Source organism: Garra rufa, chromosome 9, assembly GCF_049309525.1.
Source record: "Garra rufa chromosome 9, GarRuf1.0, whole genome shotgun sequence".
Classification (NCBI taxonomy): domain Eukaryota; kingdom Metazoa; phylum Chordata; class Actinopteri; order Cypriniformes; family Cyprinidae; genus Garra; species Garra rufa.
The window spans coordinates 14,706,618-14,724,669 of record NC_133369.1 but is presented as its reverse complement, the minus strand read 5'-3'; the positions used below and the strand labels follow the sequence as shown (position 1 = coordinate 14,724,669).

At 34.7% G+C, this 18,052-nt stretch overlaps 1 protein-coding gene across 1 annotated transcript in view; it reads right to left on the bottom strand.

Moving 5' to 3' along the window:
- The window catches only part of eif3ea (eukaryotic translation initiation factor 3, subunit E, a), a 64,009-nt gene that overhangs the window by 20,801 nt on the left and 25,156 nt on the right, over positions 1–18,052 (bottom strand). Inside the window, exons 6-9 of the mRNA XM_073846801.1 lie at positions 14,968–15,093; positions 12,883–13,007; positions 6,274–6,400; positions 2,129–2,230 (exon numbers count right to left, since the gene is read on the bottom strand). Coding sequence (XP_073702902.1) covers positions 2,129–2,230; positions 6,274–6,400; positions 12,883–13,007; positions 14,968–15,093 — 480 coding nt within the window. The remainder of the gene's footprint in view (positions 1–2,128; positions 2,231–6,273; positions 6,401–12,882; positions 13,008–14,967; positions 15,094–18,052) is intronic.

Here is an 18,052-nt window from a genome sequence, read left to right as displayed (position 1 = left end):
TTCATAAACAAAGTGTAGAGAGAGTGTAAATAAGAGACTGATTGTGCAGTAAGTTATAGAGAGCGCCGTTGATTATAATAGGCTTTGTAATATCGCAAACTAAGATGAGTGACAAATTTTAATAAATGTTGTGGGAGTTTGTAAATGAGGTACTGATTTAATACAACAGTTAAATAAACAAGAAGTTATTAAGTTACTTACATTGTCTGACTATAACACTATGCCTGATTTTGCTCTGTTTCGTCGTCAAAAGTAGCCGCTGCGCATCTCCATTCAAACACAGCGGTGTTTCGTTTATGAATGAACGTGCGTTTTTAAACGAATCTAGTGAAATGATTCAATTTCCCATTCATTAAGAGTCACTTGCTTTATTCCCGAAGGAACCATCCGTTCGAACAAATCAAATGAATATGATTCAGTAATTAAATCAGTCGCTTGCCGCCACCTTCTGGCAGATCTCTGTATTCAAAATTTTATAACATGAATTTATGAATTTGATTGCACTCATGGCACCTCTGAGCCTAATTAAGCATGAAAAGGTAAAAACAAAGGTAAAAAAAAAAATCATGGACGACCACCATAAAAACAAAACTTTTAACAAATTCTGCTTAATAACACTGTTTACTAATATTGTTTAATTTTCTTCTTTGCAACAACACTCCTTTAATAGGAGTCCTCCATTTATGTATAGTTAACTGGTGATCTGGGACCATCAACCTGGACATACTGTTGTGCATGAATTTTGTTACATCACATTTATAATTTTTTAAAATTGGCAATTGTATTTAAGAAAATATACAGTTATTTTTGGCTTTTGACAGATTATTTAAAATGTGGCAAAGAAATAACTATTATCTTTTTTTTTTTTGGGCCAGTGAAAATTTTGGCAGGGCAAGTCAAAATCTGAACCAATGGCCCGATCGGGCCAGTAGAAAAAATCCTTAGTGTTGAACCCTGAATAGTAAACATATTTCACAATATTACTGCTTTGTAGTATTTTAGAACAAATAAATGCAGGCTTGGAAAGTAGAATGACTTCTTTAATAAACATCAAAAGTCTTACCATCCAAAAACTTTTGACAGGTAGTGTAGCTCACAAGTTGTATGGACCACTTTTATGATATTTTAATGGTGCCCTGGCCTTTTCAAAGCTTAAAAGCTTCAGCAAACACTGCATGGAACAAAGCAACTAACAAAGTCTTCAGAGTTTCTCTCTCTCTCAAAAAAAAAAGTACTAATATTTACAATTACAAGGACATTTTTCATTTTTGAGGTAAGCTTTTTCTTTGAAACAGAGCTTATTACTCTATCTCATTGTGTTTTTGTTTTTCGGTGCTGTGCTGGCACTATAAGCCCGTAGTTTCACTGTAAAAACAGAAAGAATGACACAGCAGGGCAAGGGTGAAAACTGATGAAGTGACCATTATGGAAGACCATTTATAAACGGGAACAAAAATACAGATCACTGGCTTGTCTGTACCGCAGAAAGCTCTTTCCAGTGCGTGTGCCCGCCTCTGCTCACCAAAAGCACTTCTTGTTAACCATCCCACTGATCTGACAATTACCGGCTATCATAAAAACATGACAAATGGTGAGTCAGAGGCTCTTTCAGGGGCCCACTTCCACAGCTGGCCATGACACCGCGGCACACAGAGACCGCTGTGCTTTAAGACCCCTTTCAGGGCCCAAAACAGAAGGGCAGGCTGTTTGTGGCTGAAGAAAAGTGACACACAGCATCACTAATGACTATCACCAGTTCTAGGAAAGTTCAGAGGACGCTTGTGACCAATCAGAGGTCGGAGACTCGCCGTGATGACATCACATCTCATTATTAGGGAAATTGAAGCATCATCTGCATAAATTACAAAGCTAAAGGCTTTTTGTGGCCAGACAAGTAGTGAAGGATGAGCTCAACGTCTTAGGAGAAGGATAGTCTCTTCAAACGCTTTCGCTAATGGAACCTGTTATGAAGCGTTATGAATCTTACGCTTTCGGAAAAACAGGACCATGACAAAAGATACAATCAATCTGCAAAGTCCCTATAAAGAGGAGGGTGTGCCATGCTTTTAAGGACATGCTGAGAAACAAGCTAATAAAAAGGTAACAGGAAAAGACAGCTGGAACTTACCGCCTCGCACTCCCTCAGCTTCTTCTGAGCACTGTCAAAGTCAAAGTTCACATAGAGACACTCCACAAACTCTGTGATGGGATCTTTGTAGGTGTATGACTCCTAAAAAAAGACAATAAAAGAAAAAACAATGCAATTTAAGGGAAAGCTCACACACAGATTAAATATACTTTTCACCTACTCTGTTGGTTCTTAAAATGGGTTGTGTTTCTCACTGTAAATGTACTATTTATTAACAAATAAAATTTCACATTACATGCAGAACTGATATCGGCTGTTCAAGCACAAAATTACTGCTGCTTTCATCTTGTGGTTACAAACATGGCTGTCGCTATTTTCTTAATTGGCACAAGATGACTGTTAATTTGCTTACAGTATGTAACATATATGGCCCGATTTAATGAGAACGATTTTTAATAGTAAAACTTCCTTAAGAAGATTTGGAAAAAAGTGCGCCAAGTCATATGGACTCATTTTATGGCATTTTTTCTGTACTTGACAGAAGCCTAGGTTTTCATCCACATATTTTCATGCAGATTTTGCGACTTGACATTAAAATTCTGGACAGAAACACCAAGATGTTTGTAAAATTAATTAAAAATCATTTAAAAGAGACTAACACATGGAAATAAAAGAAGAAATAATGAAGGTAATATAAATAATATTATTTTATAAATTTAAAAAAATGTGAATTCGCCATATTATTTCAGAAATATATATTAATTGTATTAGTATAAACATTTCACTGCTTTCAAAAATAAATTACATAACTTTCCATTTAATAAATCATTTTAAAAACTACTAAGTTTTTTGTACTTGACGGCAGCCTGGCGTTTCATCCCCATATTTTTATACAGATTTTGTGATTTTACATAAAAATGCTGGACAGAAACACTAAATCAATAAATACAGAAAGAAAGTTGTGCCTCAAAAAAGTAATATAACTTTCTAAATTTATGTTTATGAATAATTTTAGTCTGAAAAGAACATTTGGTTAAGCTATTAAAATAAACGTATTGCCACTTTATTTATCATTTTATTGCAATTTAAGTAAAATGTTAAAAAGTGTCAAATAAATTACATTTTCAGCTTTGACTGAAACAGTTAGCCTGAACAATTCACTTTTTCTGTATATGTGACTGGACCACAAAACCAGTCATAAGGTTCATTTTTGAGACTTATCATCTGAAAGCTGAATAAATAAGCTTTCCATTGATGTGTGGTTTGTTATGACAATATTTGGCCGAGCTATTTGAAAATCTGTAATCTGAGGGTGCAAAAAATAAAAATATTGAGAAAATCACCTTTAAAGTTGTCCAAATGAAGTTCTTAGCAATGCATATTACTAATTTAAAATTACGTTTTGATATATTTATGGTAGGAAATTTACAAAATATCTTAATGGAACATGATCTTTACTTAATATCCTAATGTTAATTTTGACCCATACAATGTATGTTTGGCTATTGCTACAAATATACCCGTTACTTAAGACTGGTTTTGTGGTCCAGTGTCACATATTGAAAACAACAGCCTTTACATAGAGATCTTCTTTTATGTTACACTGTAGAAATAAAAACTTGATACAAAACAATATAAAGGTGAGCAAATGATCAGAGAACTTTAATTTTTGGGTAAACTATTCTTTTAACAGCCTGTCTGTATATAATAATGAGCAAATCCTTTGCCTAATGTGCCATGTCTGCAAACAGCCCTAAGCTAAATGACTTAGAACAGTCCCTTTAGCAGAGGAGCTGATGGGATGAGTCTGATTTGGATACGTGATAGTCTCTGGGTCTTCCCTGGATCTAAATACCACAGATGCTTAAGTAACCATGAGAGAGGAAACTTGTGCTTGGGAGTATGGTGAGCACCTCAGGACACATGTTTAAGTGATTACGCAAAGGCTGCGGGGACACGCTTATTTGAATTTCAGTGTCATTGATCTCTGAAGAAGCTACTGTTGTTGGACACGGAGACATCGGAACACTACAATCCGACTGTCCAGCACCATTCATCAAATATAATGGGTTCAAGACTCACACGGCCTGAGGAGGCACATAGATAAACAGCGCTTTTATAGTCAGGCCAATACACACCGCTTCTTCATTCATTCATTTCCACAGACGCAGTGAGGCAGAAGATTCCCTGCAATGTGCTGGATGTATTAAATTCAAATAAAAACATTCTTTTTTTAACACAAGAGAGAGAAAGTGTTGTTTGGTCTGGTGTGGGTAATCTCCCATTGAAAACATCTTTCAGTAGACGCAAGGCCAGTGTGGATGACAGCAGAAAGACAAACAGAAAAATAAACAGTTGTAAAATAGAGCACCTCCTGACCAATAACATTACTGGTACTGAAATAAAAGGATAAAGGCTTATCATTTAATCAACTTGATATTATACACAGTGTAGAATGACTGAAAAATCTTTTAAACTGTTTTCAGCATGGCACACATGTATGAGAATTTTTAATAGCAAAACTTTAAGAAAAACTGGCCTGCATCCACATATTTTCATGCAGATTTAAAAATAAATTTGGTCTGATTTTTTTTTGGTCCGGACATAATAGAATAGAATAGAATAGATAAATGTATACAGAAAGAAAGAATTCCTAGATGTGCATCAAAAAGTAATGACTTTCTAAATTTATGTCTATGAATAATTGTGGTCTGAAAAGAACAAATGTTTGATCAATCCATTACATTTTTTATATTAAAAAATAATTTTGCAAAATGACCAATATATGGACAATGATAAATAATATATTCATTAAATTACAAATAATAAATGGGAAAATAATATAATATACACAAAAAGAAAGAATTCCTAGACGTGCATCAAAAAAGTAATATGTGACCCTGGACCACAAAACCAGTCTTAAGTCGCTGGGGTATGTTTGTAGCAATAGCCAAAAATACATTGCATGGGTCAAAATTATTGATTTTTCTTTTATGCCAAAAATCATTAGGAAATTATGTAAAGATCATGTTCCATGAAGATTTTTTGTAAAATTCCTACTTTAAATGTATCAAAATGTTATTTTTGATTAGTAATATGCATTGATAAGAACCTAATTTGGAGAACTTTAAAGGTGATTTTCTCAGGATTTTGATTTTTTTTTTTTCACCCTCAGATTCCTGATTTTCAAATAGATGTATCTCGGCCAAATATTGTCCTATCCTAACAAACCATACATCAATAGAAAGCTTATTTACATCTCAGTTTTGTAAAATTTAACCTTACGACTGGTTTTGTGGTCCAGGGTCACATATGACTTTCTAAATTTATGTCTATGAATACTTTTGGTCTAAAAAAGAACAAATACCCAATAAACCTATAAAATTTTTCTATTAAAATTTCATTTGAAAAATTACTAATATATGGAAAATGCTAAATAATATATTAATAAATGCTAAATAATATGAAAGATAATAAATGGAAAAGTAATGAATGGAAGTATATAATATAATATAATATATGAATTAAATTATATGTGAATTAAACATTCAAAATTTAACTAGTATAAAAAATGAACTAGTACAAACCATTCAATGTTTCAAAAAGTAATATATTTGCATGTATGTATGGAAACGCACCATTTACTGTGTTTGTAAAACTAAATAAAAATAATAAAAAAATGACTACATAGAAACAAAAGAAATATCTAATGCAGTAATTCATTAATATAAAAATAAAGTGAATTAATTATATTAACTAAACATATGAACTTTATTCATTTACTAGTATAAATGTTTTAATATGTGAATCTGGATCACAAAACCAGTCATAAATGGTCAATTTTTAAATAAGCTTTCCACTTATATATGGTTTGTTAGGGTAGGACAATATTTGGCCGAGATACAACCATTTTAAATCTGAATCTGAGAGTGCAAAAAAATCTAAATACTGAGAAAACTGCGTTTAAAGCTCTTAGCAATGCATATTACTAATCAAAAATTATGTTTTGATATATTTATGGTAAGAAATGTACAAAATATCTTCATGGAACATGATCTTTACTTAATATCCTAATTATTTTTGGCATAAAAGAAAAAGTGATAATTTTGACCTATACAATGTATTGTCGGCTACTGCTATAAAAATATACAGGACATATGAAAGAACCAAGTCCTGCTTGTTACCTGCTGGATGACTTTCACCAGATCCTTTAACACCTGCCTACGCTTGCGGACGTCCTTGTTAGTGATGACGGCTGTGGTCAGGTAGCGCAGTATGTGTGGGCACATGGTCTGAATAGCATTGAGGTACCTGTAAACAGAAAAACAAACAAAAACAATGTTCACATGCCTGAAGGACAGCTATGATCTCCACATGAAAACACAAAGTCACATGATAGAATTTGTCAAGGTCAGACACTGTTTTCACAGCAATTTCCAACAAGTTCTCATATAGTGAACTTGCAGATTCTCATTAAACATAAGAGCAAGAATCAGAGCGTGTTGAAAGCTCCTCTGTTCATTGGTCCCACTGTGGAGGGAAGGGAAAAGGAAAAGCCCCGTTCTAGACACGGATCACCAGCTACAGGCCTGCAGAGCAATGAAACACTATCCACCAGGGACTTGTTTTTCAGCCACAGGTCAACTAGCTGTGGGCTTCTCCGAGAATGAAAGCTACATAGCACTACTATTACAACCCGAGACAAAGTTCCCTCTCTACAAACTAGAGACGTGCAAGAGCTTTCTTATATGGACACACACACACACAAAAAAAAAAAAAAAAAAAAAAAAAAAAACATACAACAGATGCCTTGTCATAGGGCTGAGAGCTCCTGTTAAAGTGCACTTAACATTTCGAGGCAATTTGGAGGACGGCCTCCGCGCCTGCGGTATCTGTACGAACATCTTTGACCCCCCCCCTTCATCCCCCATACGAGGACCAAATTAAATTTCAAGGAGGAAGTGGCGCTGCTCTGCCTCGGCCAGGCCCTAAAGCTCCCTTACAGATCAGCACGGAGAACCACATGTCATTTGGAGGAAAAGGAGGAGGGCTGCCGGATGGTTTAATTAGCCGAAACAATTAAAGGGACAAGGGGGCCTGTGGCACTTGTGATGTCGGAGCTAAAAATGGCAGCGGGCTTCGGCGGCGTGTGATCCCAGTTGGCGCAGCCTTCGGTCTCTCCTCCCTTTGTAGTTGTCTGACTTCATGGCAAACCACAACACTTCATGCTGTGTTCCTGATTAACTTACACCTACTCGCTCTCCCAGGGAGGCTCCGATGGCCAGACCGCTCACATGAGTCATGATGCCATATCTGGGCTTTGAACAGAAAAAAAAAATGCATTATCTAACCAAGCCCAACAGCTACGACCAAAGCCATGATACGGCTTAATCGGTTGCTAAATGACTTCGCGAGGCAGAGGGCAAAACAGGAAGTAGCCGTTCAATTCGAGTGCGTCACATTCTCCTTGCGGAGCTGGGGATTTGGGATAAGGCTGCAACTAAAAACTACTTTGATAATGGATTAAGGTGTTGATTGTGCAGTTGATCCGAGTTGGAGTCCAGTCTGCGTCATGTCTCACTGCCGTTTCGCCTCGCTCTCTCAGTGTACTTTCCTGTTGGAGCAGCTTAAATAAGGAATGTTATAAAATAAGTGTCAACTAGTAAGTAGTAAGTAGAATGTTCTACTTCCTGACATCTGAATTATTTTAACATTATAGATCAGGGTCAAAAATATTGGCCCCTGGAAATCATTTTTTACATTTGTTAGGGCAATTTTTATAATCACCTTATTATTATAATCTAGGGCTGCTCTCGACTAAAGATTAGTAGTCAGTCATATTAAGCATTAGTCGACTATTAGTCACACGTTTATTAATATACCATATAAATCATAGTAATGAGCCTTTAATAAGCCTAATAAGCGCTCAAGAGCACGTAAAAAAAAAACTTGTCACGGTGAACCAGCAGATATAATAATAAGAATGTGTCAGGGAAAACAGCAAGGAAACTGCATTAACGATTTGTGACTCTGGACCACAAAACCAGTCATAAAGTTAAATTTGACAAAACTGAGATGTATACATCACATGAAAGCTCAATAAATAAGCTTTATATTGATATATGGTTTGTTAGGATAGCACAATATTTGGCCAAGATACATCTATGTGAAAATCTGGAATCTGAGGGTGCAAAATATCTAAATACTGAGAAAAATCACCTTTAAAGTTCTCCAAATTAAGTTCTTAATGCATATTACTAATCAAAAATTACATTTTGATATATTTATAGTAGGACTTTTACAAAAAAATCTTCACAGAACATGATCTTTACTTTAATTTCCTAATGATTTTTGGCATAAAAGAAAAATCAATAATTTTGACCCACACAATGTATTTTTGGCTATTGCTACAAATATACCCCAGCGACTTCAGACTGGTTTTGTGGTCCAGGGTCACATTTAATAATTTATTGATAAACAAGCACTTTCTTTGTTTTCGGCTTAAGAGATGAAGTTGGCGACACTGACTCGTCATCTCCACAGTTGTGATGCTCCTGTATGCATGTTTCATACGGATTACATAAACGGAGAATATTTGTTTTCTTTCTGAATTGGTTTATTTCAAAGTAGACATTACACTCTCTATAGATATATTTTTCATGTTTGTAAGGCAATTATACACAGAGTTTTGAAGTCTCACGCTCAAGTTCACAGAGACAGAGACAGCAGAAAGCGCATCCTGTTTGCGTTAACTATTTTACACAAGTGCAACATTTTGTTGATATTCTGAGTGCACACAAATAAACAGCGTCTTTACATATTCGAAAGATGTATGTATGACCAAAAATGACGGAGTATTTTAATCGCAGCTGTATTACATTGTTTAATTGTGCAGAGGCATTTCTTTCCCCTTTGTCTTGAAATTTATGAGGCTTTTTAGTTCATTCTGGTGGCATTATGCCACAAGCCCTCACTAATTTCTGACCTTGTTAAAGACAATAACTTTAAACCATGATTATTCTATTTTAAGTAAAAAAATAAAAATATACACATTTTAAAAGAAATTGTTTTAAAGGCTTTAACATTTTTTGTAAATTTAGCCATCAAATAATGGTTCAATTGTTCAACTTAAAACAGTTTTATTAAATTAAAAATATGTTTAAAAGTAAATATATGTTTAAAAGACAGTTTTAAACAAATTCTAAACATGTGGATACACACAACCATTCAAAAGTTTGGGTCAATACGATTTCTGTAAATGTTCTTAAAAGATGTTTATTTTTGATCAAATAAGCCTTGGTGAGCATACAGTAAAACATTAATATTGTGAAATACTACAATTTAAAAGATCATTTTTCTTTTGTAATATATTTTAAGATATTTATTTCTGTGATGACAAAGCTGAGTTTTCAGCAGCTATTACTAGGTTATTATTATTAGTTTTCAGTGTTGAAAAGAATGTGCTGTCTAATATTTTTGTGGAAACAATTATTCTTTTCAGGACTTTTTAATGAATAAAAAATTTAAAAGAACAGCATTTAAGGTGTTTTTTTCTACAATAAAAGGCCATCATTGATAGAGGCTCTTCAATAAAATAAGTGATTAGTTGTTGCAGCCCTAATTTGGTGGCTCTGAGAGAGCAGGGAGAGAAAAAGGTAGGAACGAAGCAAAAGAAGTAAGGTGGTGCAGTTCCAATTTCATGATGCATCTGGAGGGAGGAGGGGAATTAGAGGTAAATCAAGTGAAACTCTGAATCCACTCTGCGCTGGCCGGGATAGTGTTTCGACGGCATTAGCTTTCCTGTTTGCACCTACATCATAGGTCATCTTGTGACAATATTCTCTCTCGAACTGCCCTTGGACTTGGTTGGAGCGTATTATATGATAGCCTATCTTTGGTATCGTTTTTCCTGCACTAAAAACATTTCGGTTTCTGTTTTTGTTTTGGCCGTCTGCTCGACGGCACGACTACATCACGAACGATCTTCAGGCCGAGAGCACTGGATCGTACCCGGTGCTGAACGACGGCCAAACAGCTATGAAACGAACCTGAACGCCACAGGCTGATGTCAGCCTAATTGTCAACAAAACTTCAAGAATAACAAAAAGGAGAAGAACAGAAAACAAAAGGTCTTTTCACAGGGTCAAAAACAGACCATGATGCCGTTTTCCAACTAAAACAAGACTACCCGCCCTCCAAGAACGCAATACTGTTGTGGTGCATAAAACTCAGTGTATCTAATGCAGTAAATTACACTCAGATTCAGATTTATAGGGTCTGATTGCTCTTCGTGGCCACAGCTCTGCAAATAAAATCTGAAGGCAGAAGAGGTGAGAGAACAACACAAAACGAAAAGTGAAAAGGAGGCTGCCAGCATTGAAAGACCTCTGATCTGACGAGCCCAACCGCAAATTAGAAGTACCTTTCTGGAGTGGTTTTAATGAAGCATAATGAATGTTTTTTGTATAATGAGCACCTACGTCCAAAGGGCTGCTGTTAAGCCAGCCAATTGTCTCAAAGGCAGGTCAAACATTCACACTAGGTTCCCAGCCACAGGTCATTGGCCCTAAAAACAGTACAAAGCGGTCATGAACGGATGAGAAAAGCCAAACCAAAACATGGTTTTCCAGCTAGCGACAGCACAATAAGCCACATCAATCAGTCTTTTCACCCACTATGGTCAGGTACTAATGACTAATTATTGGTCTACTCACCCTTAATCACCTGTGCTGCTGGAAACTGGTGGAAAACATCATCTTGAGAGGCAAATAAGTCCATTTTGTTTTTGAATAGTGTATAGGCATTAGAGTCCACAACAGTTGATTAGGGGAAAAGCATGGCCTTAAAATAGATGGTATGTAGAATTATTTAGTAGATCAAGTTTCTTATCTTACGCACCTGGTGTAAAACAACAAAAATAGCTGACCCTAAAGCTTCTTTGCACTCAAGTGCACACTACAAGACTGAATCTTGTTGCCCTTTAATGTGATAAGTCATTGACAAGTCAGCAACAAAAATCCCTAGATAACAGCCAACTGGTGGTAGCTGGGGCTGAAACTTTCTCAATTGTGAGAAATTACAATAATAAAAAATATTAGTAGTAGTAGTATTAGTATTATTATTTACAAAACAAGCAGTTTTATTTTCTTTTTCTCAAATTTTATTTACATTTATGTAATTTTTTCCTTTTGTATAAGTTATTTACAAGTTATTTATTTATTATTACTATTATTATTATTATTATTATTATTATTATATTTACAACAATGTTTAATTTGCTTTCTCTTATTTTCTTATTTATATTTCAATATTAATTTATTTTAGTGGTGGGCATAGATTAATTTTTTTAATCTAGATTAATCTCACTGTAATCTTGGAATTAATCTAGATTAAAATGGCTAATTTGAATTCTGCCGAAGGCATTCAGAATATGTGTGCTACCCAAATAACGACTAAGAGCAAGTCTTTGAGAATGGGTTTCTCAAGCCAGGTGGCGCATTAGACCAGGGGCTCATCTCCTGTTTCCAAAATGCATCACAAACTGCTTGACAATTGCATTTACAACACAATTAACTATACAAACTTGTGTAACCAACTATTCCTATACTGCTTGTACTTCTGTGCGTTGCAGTTAAATACACAGACGCGCACAGGCATGGATATCTGCGTGCATAGTCTTCGGTTAAACTGTGGTGCTTTTAGAAGCGTCAATTCAGTTGTTGCATATAGTTTAATGTCTTTATTTCGGGATTATCAAAGTAAATTATAACTCAAATTTGAGATTTCACTGGGGTACGTGCCCCAGTAAAAAGGGTCTAGCAAAGCCCCTGCCCTGAAGCAAACCCGGCGGCTTCATAGCTGCATCCATGTTAGCACGTCTCGTTTGATGTGGTAATTTCACTGTAGGCATACACACAGGTTCAAAGACTCGTTCTCGCCCCCTACAGTGCAATTCGGCTAGGTATGCATCCGCTCTAAAATATCAAGGTGAAAGTCACCATATCTTGCGTAGTTTAGACCCAGCTCCCAACCCAACTTTGAGAATAGATTAACGGCGATATTTTTTTATCGCCCGATAAAAGTCTCACGTTAACGCAGCACGTTAACGCCTTTCAAACATTCAAATATAAATCATTTTGGATACTAATTATTTTGATTTAATTGCATAAAACAGATTTTAAGACATTAAGTTAGCACTAAATGGGGGAAAAGATCATCTAAACGTAAAAAAAAGGTGAAATAACCATAAATAAAATTATTTTCTGTGCAAATCGATGCAAAAAAACCACAAGTCCTTCTGCCATGTTTCTATGACCATGAAATTGGAAATTGGGTTTGTGAATACAAACTATATTCACACTATTGACGTCTCATATAGGAAAGTAGGAAACCACTTTTTCCTCATGGAACAGTTAAACCTGATTACATATGAAGGTCAGAGGTGATTTAATATTTTTTCCTGTTTGGAAACATTTTTTATGTTCACACAAACTGAAAATGATGAAAATGATTAAAAAAGATCAACAGACTTGTCCAGACTCGACAACGTCACTTTAAGAAGCTTAAAACACTGAACCCGTGAGTTAAGCAGCCCATTTGCCATTGTCAGCATTTGTCGTGAGTCTGTGAGCGGCTGGTTGGTGAGCCCAGCATCAGCAGTTTTGTTTGCGGACTGCGGTGGGCTTTCCAACCTGGACCCGTGCTCTCCTCCTACCTCATCCGTTTTTATTAGAGTCAAACCAAAGCAAAACCAAATCCCAGATGGAAAACGAGCAGCTGCAGAAGGTGCTTACTGTTGCTGGTAGAGAAAAAGCTCAATGATGTTGTCTCTCCCTTTGGGATGGTTGAAGAACACAAAGAGAGACCAGTGGATCAGCCAAGTCCTTTGCTGGAGAGACTGGAGAGGAGAACTCACCGTCTGTAGAGAAAAAAAACAAAATGAGGGGGAGAGGTGTAAAAAATAATTGCAAAGGGATAGCATCATGTGGTTCCGAACCTAAATGAGTTTCTTTTACCATGCAAAAAAAAGGAGACTGAACTGAATGTCCTGGTCGTTTTATGAAATTACAAATAATTGGAAATTGAGATTTCACGTTTCAAAAGGCACCATTAAAGTACCATAAAACAGTCCACTTGGCTTATGTGATGTTTTGAATTTATATGATAGCTTTATGCTTAAAGGAAAGTCTTTTATGCTCCACAAGGCAGCGTCTATCTTTTATAAAAAATGAGTTGAGAGTGTTGCTGAATGTTGTAAAACTGATTTGAAATAAATATGACTGGTAAAAACAGTAGATAAATAAGCCTATTAAAATGGTTTATAATACCTGGAGAGAGTCTCCTTTACACTTCTATTGATCTCAATGGCTCAGCTGGCACATGATTTTGGCTTCGTAATGATTAGAAAATCCCTGGTCTACACTACCAGTCAAGTTTTTGAACAGTAAGATACAACATTTTTTACTAAATTTTTAGCATCATTACTCCAGGATTATTTGATGAATAGAAAGATCCAAAGACCAGCATTTATCTGAAATAAAAAGCTTTTGTAATATTATACACTATACCATTCAAAAACGTGGATTCAGTATAAAGAAATTATATAAATGAATACTTTTATTTAGCAAGTGCACTTTAAATTGATCAAAAGTGATTATAAAGACATTTATAATGTCACAAAATATTTCTATTTCAGATAAATGCTGTTCTTCTGAACTTTCTATTCAAAGAAACCTGAAAAAAAAAATCTACTCGGCTGTTTTCAACATAATAATAATACATTTTTAGCAGCAAATCAGAATATTTGAATGATTTCTGAAAGATCATGTGACTGGGGTAATGATGCGAAAAATTCTGCTTTGAAATAACAGGAATAAATTACATTTTAAAATATTTTCAAATAGTTATTTTCAATAGTAAAAATATTTCAAAATGTTACAGTTTATGCTATACTTTTGTTCAGCTTGGTGTGCAGAACAGTCTTGTTTAAAAAAACATTAAAAATCTTACTGTTCAAAAACTTTTGACTGGTACATACATTTTAAACTGACACTTGAATTGAAAAAAAATTCAAAATGTGTATTAGTACATATTTAAAGAGGTACAGTTTTGCAAACTAAATTTAGCTTTATTTATTAGAAAATAAAGAAATATTTCACAACACGGTTACGATTTAAAATAACTGTATTCTATTTTAATATATTGTCAAATGTAATTTATTCCTGTGATGGTAAAGCAGCCATTACTCCAGTAGTGCTGTATAATACTTTTTGTGTCAGGATTCTTTAATGAATAGACAGTTTGAAGAAACAGCATTTATTTTAAATATAAATCTTTTGTTACATAAAAGTGACAGTAGTGACATTTATTATCAATTTAATGTGTCCTTGTTGATTAAAAGTCATATGGAAGATCTTGATAGCAAGAAAAGAATAACGAAATATTGTATTTTGGGTGAACTATCCCTTTAAAACGTGACTTCTCTTGATCGTGATCATAACAAGATGAACTTCTGACTCCGAAAAAACCAACACTTGGCTTCTGCTGCCTTCCAGACTCGGTACAAATCAAAGTTCAGAATAAAAATTTACAATGTCCAAAGACTTTAATTTTTTATTTACTCATACTTCTCCCCAGGCCAAACCCTTCTTTCCCAGCTCAATTCCTCCAATTAAAAATCAAGCTGCACCGACATAACACAGCAATTAAGGTTTTGCTTGACTTGTGAGTTGCGGTGAGAAAGAATCGAGGAGATGGAGGAGAGGAAGGGAGGAACGGCAAACAGCGGCGGTGCTGTGCTGAAACGCAAGGCGGTCAATATTATGGCCTATGTAAGGGAATCTGAGTGTGGTATTGAATTCTGAGTGGTGGGGCATTACATTGTTATCGATAGTCTCCCTCAGGCGGGTGAGGTCCTCCATGGCAGCTTCCCAGTTCTGCATCAGGATCTCAGAGGCCAGCTTGCCCCACAAAGAGTTCAGCGCGTTTCTGTCTGTGGCGGGGACCTGCACAAACACAGACAAACAGAGAAAAATACATTGACCCACTGTAAACAAAGGTAGACAATGAATCAACTCGCTCACGATAATAATACACTGAATACTATATTTCTGACATCTACTGTTTCCCACAGCTAAAAGTTAAGCTTGCTTGGCAATGCTGCTCGCCGGAGTAACTTATTTATTTACAGTGGATAAACGGATTAAATTATGTCATCTTCGGGAATTGGGCTCGCAAGGGAAAAAGAAATGGATACTGAAAGACTATTTAGCTTGTTATAAAACTTCATTTGCTTTATTTTTGTGATAGTCATTGTTGTGTCTTTATGCATTTCACTTTAGTAAGCACATCTAAATCACATGTGACCCCCTCTATAAATAAAATTAATTTATTCATTTACTATTTAGTAATGGCAATAATTACCTATACACTGGCGTTCAAAAGTTTTTGAACAGTAAGATTTATAATGTTTTAATGTATACAGAAAATACAGAAAGGCACAAATATTATCAAATATAATTGCAATTTAAAATAGTTGTTTTCTATTTCAATATACTTTAAAAATGAATTAATTCCTGTGATCCAAAGATGAATTTTCAGCATCATTACTCCAGTCTTCAGGGTCACATGATCCTTCTAATATGCTATGATTTATCATCAAAAAAAAAGAAGAAAAAATTTTTGGGTCAGTAAATTTTTTTCTTATCTTTTTTTTTTTGAAAGAAATTAAAACATTTATTCAGCAAAGTCAATCAGCATATTACAATAATTTCTGAAGGATCATGTGACACCGAAGACTGGAGTAATGATGATGAAAATTCGGATTTTCATCATAAAAATAAATTAGATTTTAAAGTATATTGAGATAGAAAACTGTTATTTTAAATTGCAATAATATATCATAATATTACATTTTTTTCTGCATTTTTGATCAAATAAATGCACTTAGTGACACCTTTAAAAAAAAAACATTAAAAATTCTATTGATTCCAAACAGCAGTGTAATGTATATATTTACATTCAAAAAATATTTTTTTGAGGTTGTTAGGTCAAAGAGGTCCTCAGACAAGACCTAAAGGTTAAAGGCCAACTTGTCTGTGATATTGCTGGGAAATAATTATGTAAGTTACACAAGTGCTCTTTAACTAGCCTGAGGTCAAGTGCTATCTCGAGGGTAAGGAGGGTCATGTCAAGAGATGAAAGTGGCTTCAAATCACTGAAACACGAATAGGAATGTGCCTTTACAAAACTCAGAAACAGACATGCATCATAGTCTTACAATATATGTTATATATACACAGAGTCATTCTTTTTGCTATGTGGTGTGGAGCATCAACATGCACAAATGGGAAAGAAAAGCTCTCCAAAGTTCATGTGAACTTGCGGTGACCTTTGTGCATTGCCTTCGGTGAGGGTCTTTAATGATGTGTGCTGCTACCGCTGCAGCCTCTGTTACTGGCCCTAACACATGTCTGCAAGCTTTGATCAGCCCCAAGATGTGGACAGGATCGGAGTGGCGGTACGCTAATCAAAATGTCTGTTCGTGGAGGAGTGAGAGAATGAGGTCCAGACATTAGGTAAAGAAGCTCAACCAATCAAATCAAAGAACTAAACAAAAACTGTGAGAGGATGGATAGGTGTGTGTTTATGACATAAATGAGAACCATTTGAGTAGGTCTTTGCTGGACAAATAATTAAAGGCGTTTCATTATTCATGAGGGCTACATAGTTTCTGTCACTTCTACCTTGACTAAAACCGTTTGACAGCAGAAGCCAATAACATAAGTCTTGTTAAGCAGAAACAGGCTCTTGAAAATAATGTTTAGATAACTTGATTAACTAGTAATTGTGTTGAACTCCTGAACATTTAGCACAAAAGAAAAACATCCTGCGGAATCGAGTTATGAAACCCCTGAAAGACACTCGCTCAAGCTTCTTGTATGGAAATTTGAACAAGATTTGGTTCAGCTCTGCAGAGACAATCAGCTTCAAAGGAGTGTAAGCTGGTTTAAATTGTCAAAAAAGACAAAAACAAACAAAGTGAGGAGATAATGTGTTGCAGATTAGCAAGCTGCTGAAGTATCTAAGTGTGTTTCGAGAATATAAGAGGGATAAGCTGTAGCCAGAGGCTCATGGGAAGTGGAGTGATTATGACCTACGACAGACGTAGCGGCACGCAGGAGACTAGGAAGTCAGCCATGCGTAGACTGAAATCTGACTGGACGAATATATCACTCATGTACATTAATCATTAAATATGGACGAGGAGACATATTGGATATTATGTGACAAATCTCTCACGAGGTTCCACGAGGAAAACCATAAATAGGATGCCATCTGCAAAGCATCATGGAAATCTGAACACAAGAGTATACAATAACAAAAAGTACAATGTAAATAAAACACAATATGTTTGTATTTGCAGCGCAGCAAAGTGCTAGCATTTAACAACAATGATAATAATATAAATTTTTATTATTAATAATATTACTACTAAGCATTATCATCATTACAAATAAATAAATACTCAAAAAATACAAGGGTACAATAAAAATAATGAAGTATCAAAATACATAAGACAGAATTTGTTTGTATTTGTAGTGCAGTATTTCTTCGTTTATTATAATAATAATAATAATAATATTATTATTATTATTACTACTATTATTATTATAACGGCATATAATAATATAATTAGATTAAAATAGTACCTAATAGTACTAGTAAGTAAATAAATACCCTCAAAAATGAATAAAAAAGTATTTTCACATCATGAAAAATCAGGAAAATACTTGTAGTGCAGTATTTTAGTATATAATAATAATAGGTTATATGTTTATTTACTTACTTGTACTATTATTAGGTACCATTTAAAACAAATTATATAATTATTTGCTATACATATTTATAAAATGTAATATTATATTAATATTATTAGTAGTAGTACTAGTAAGTAAATAAATA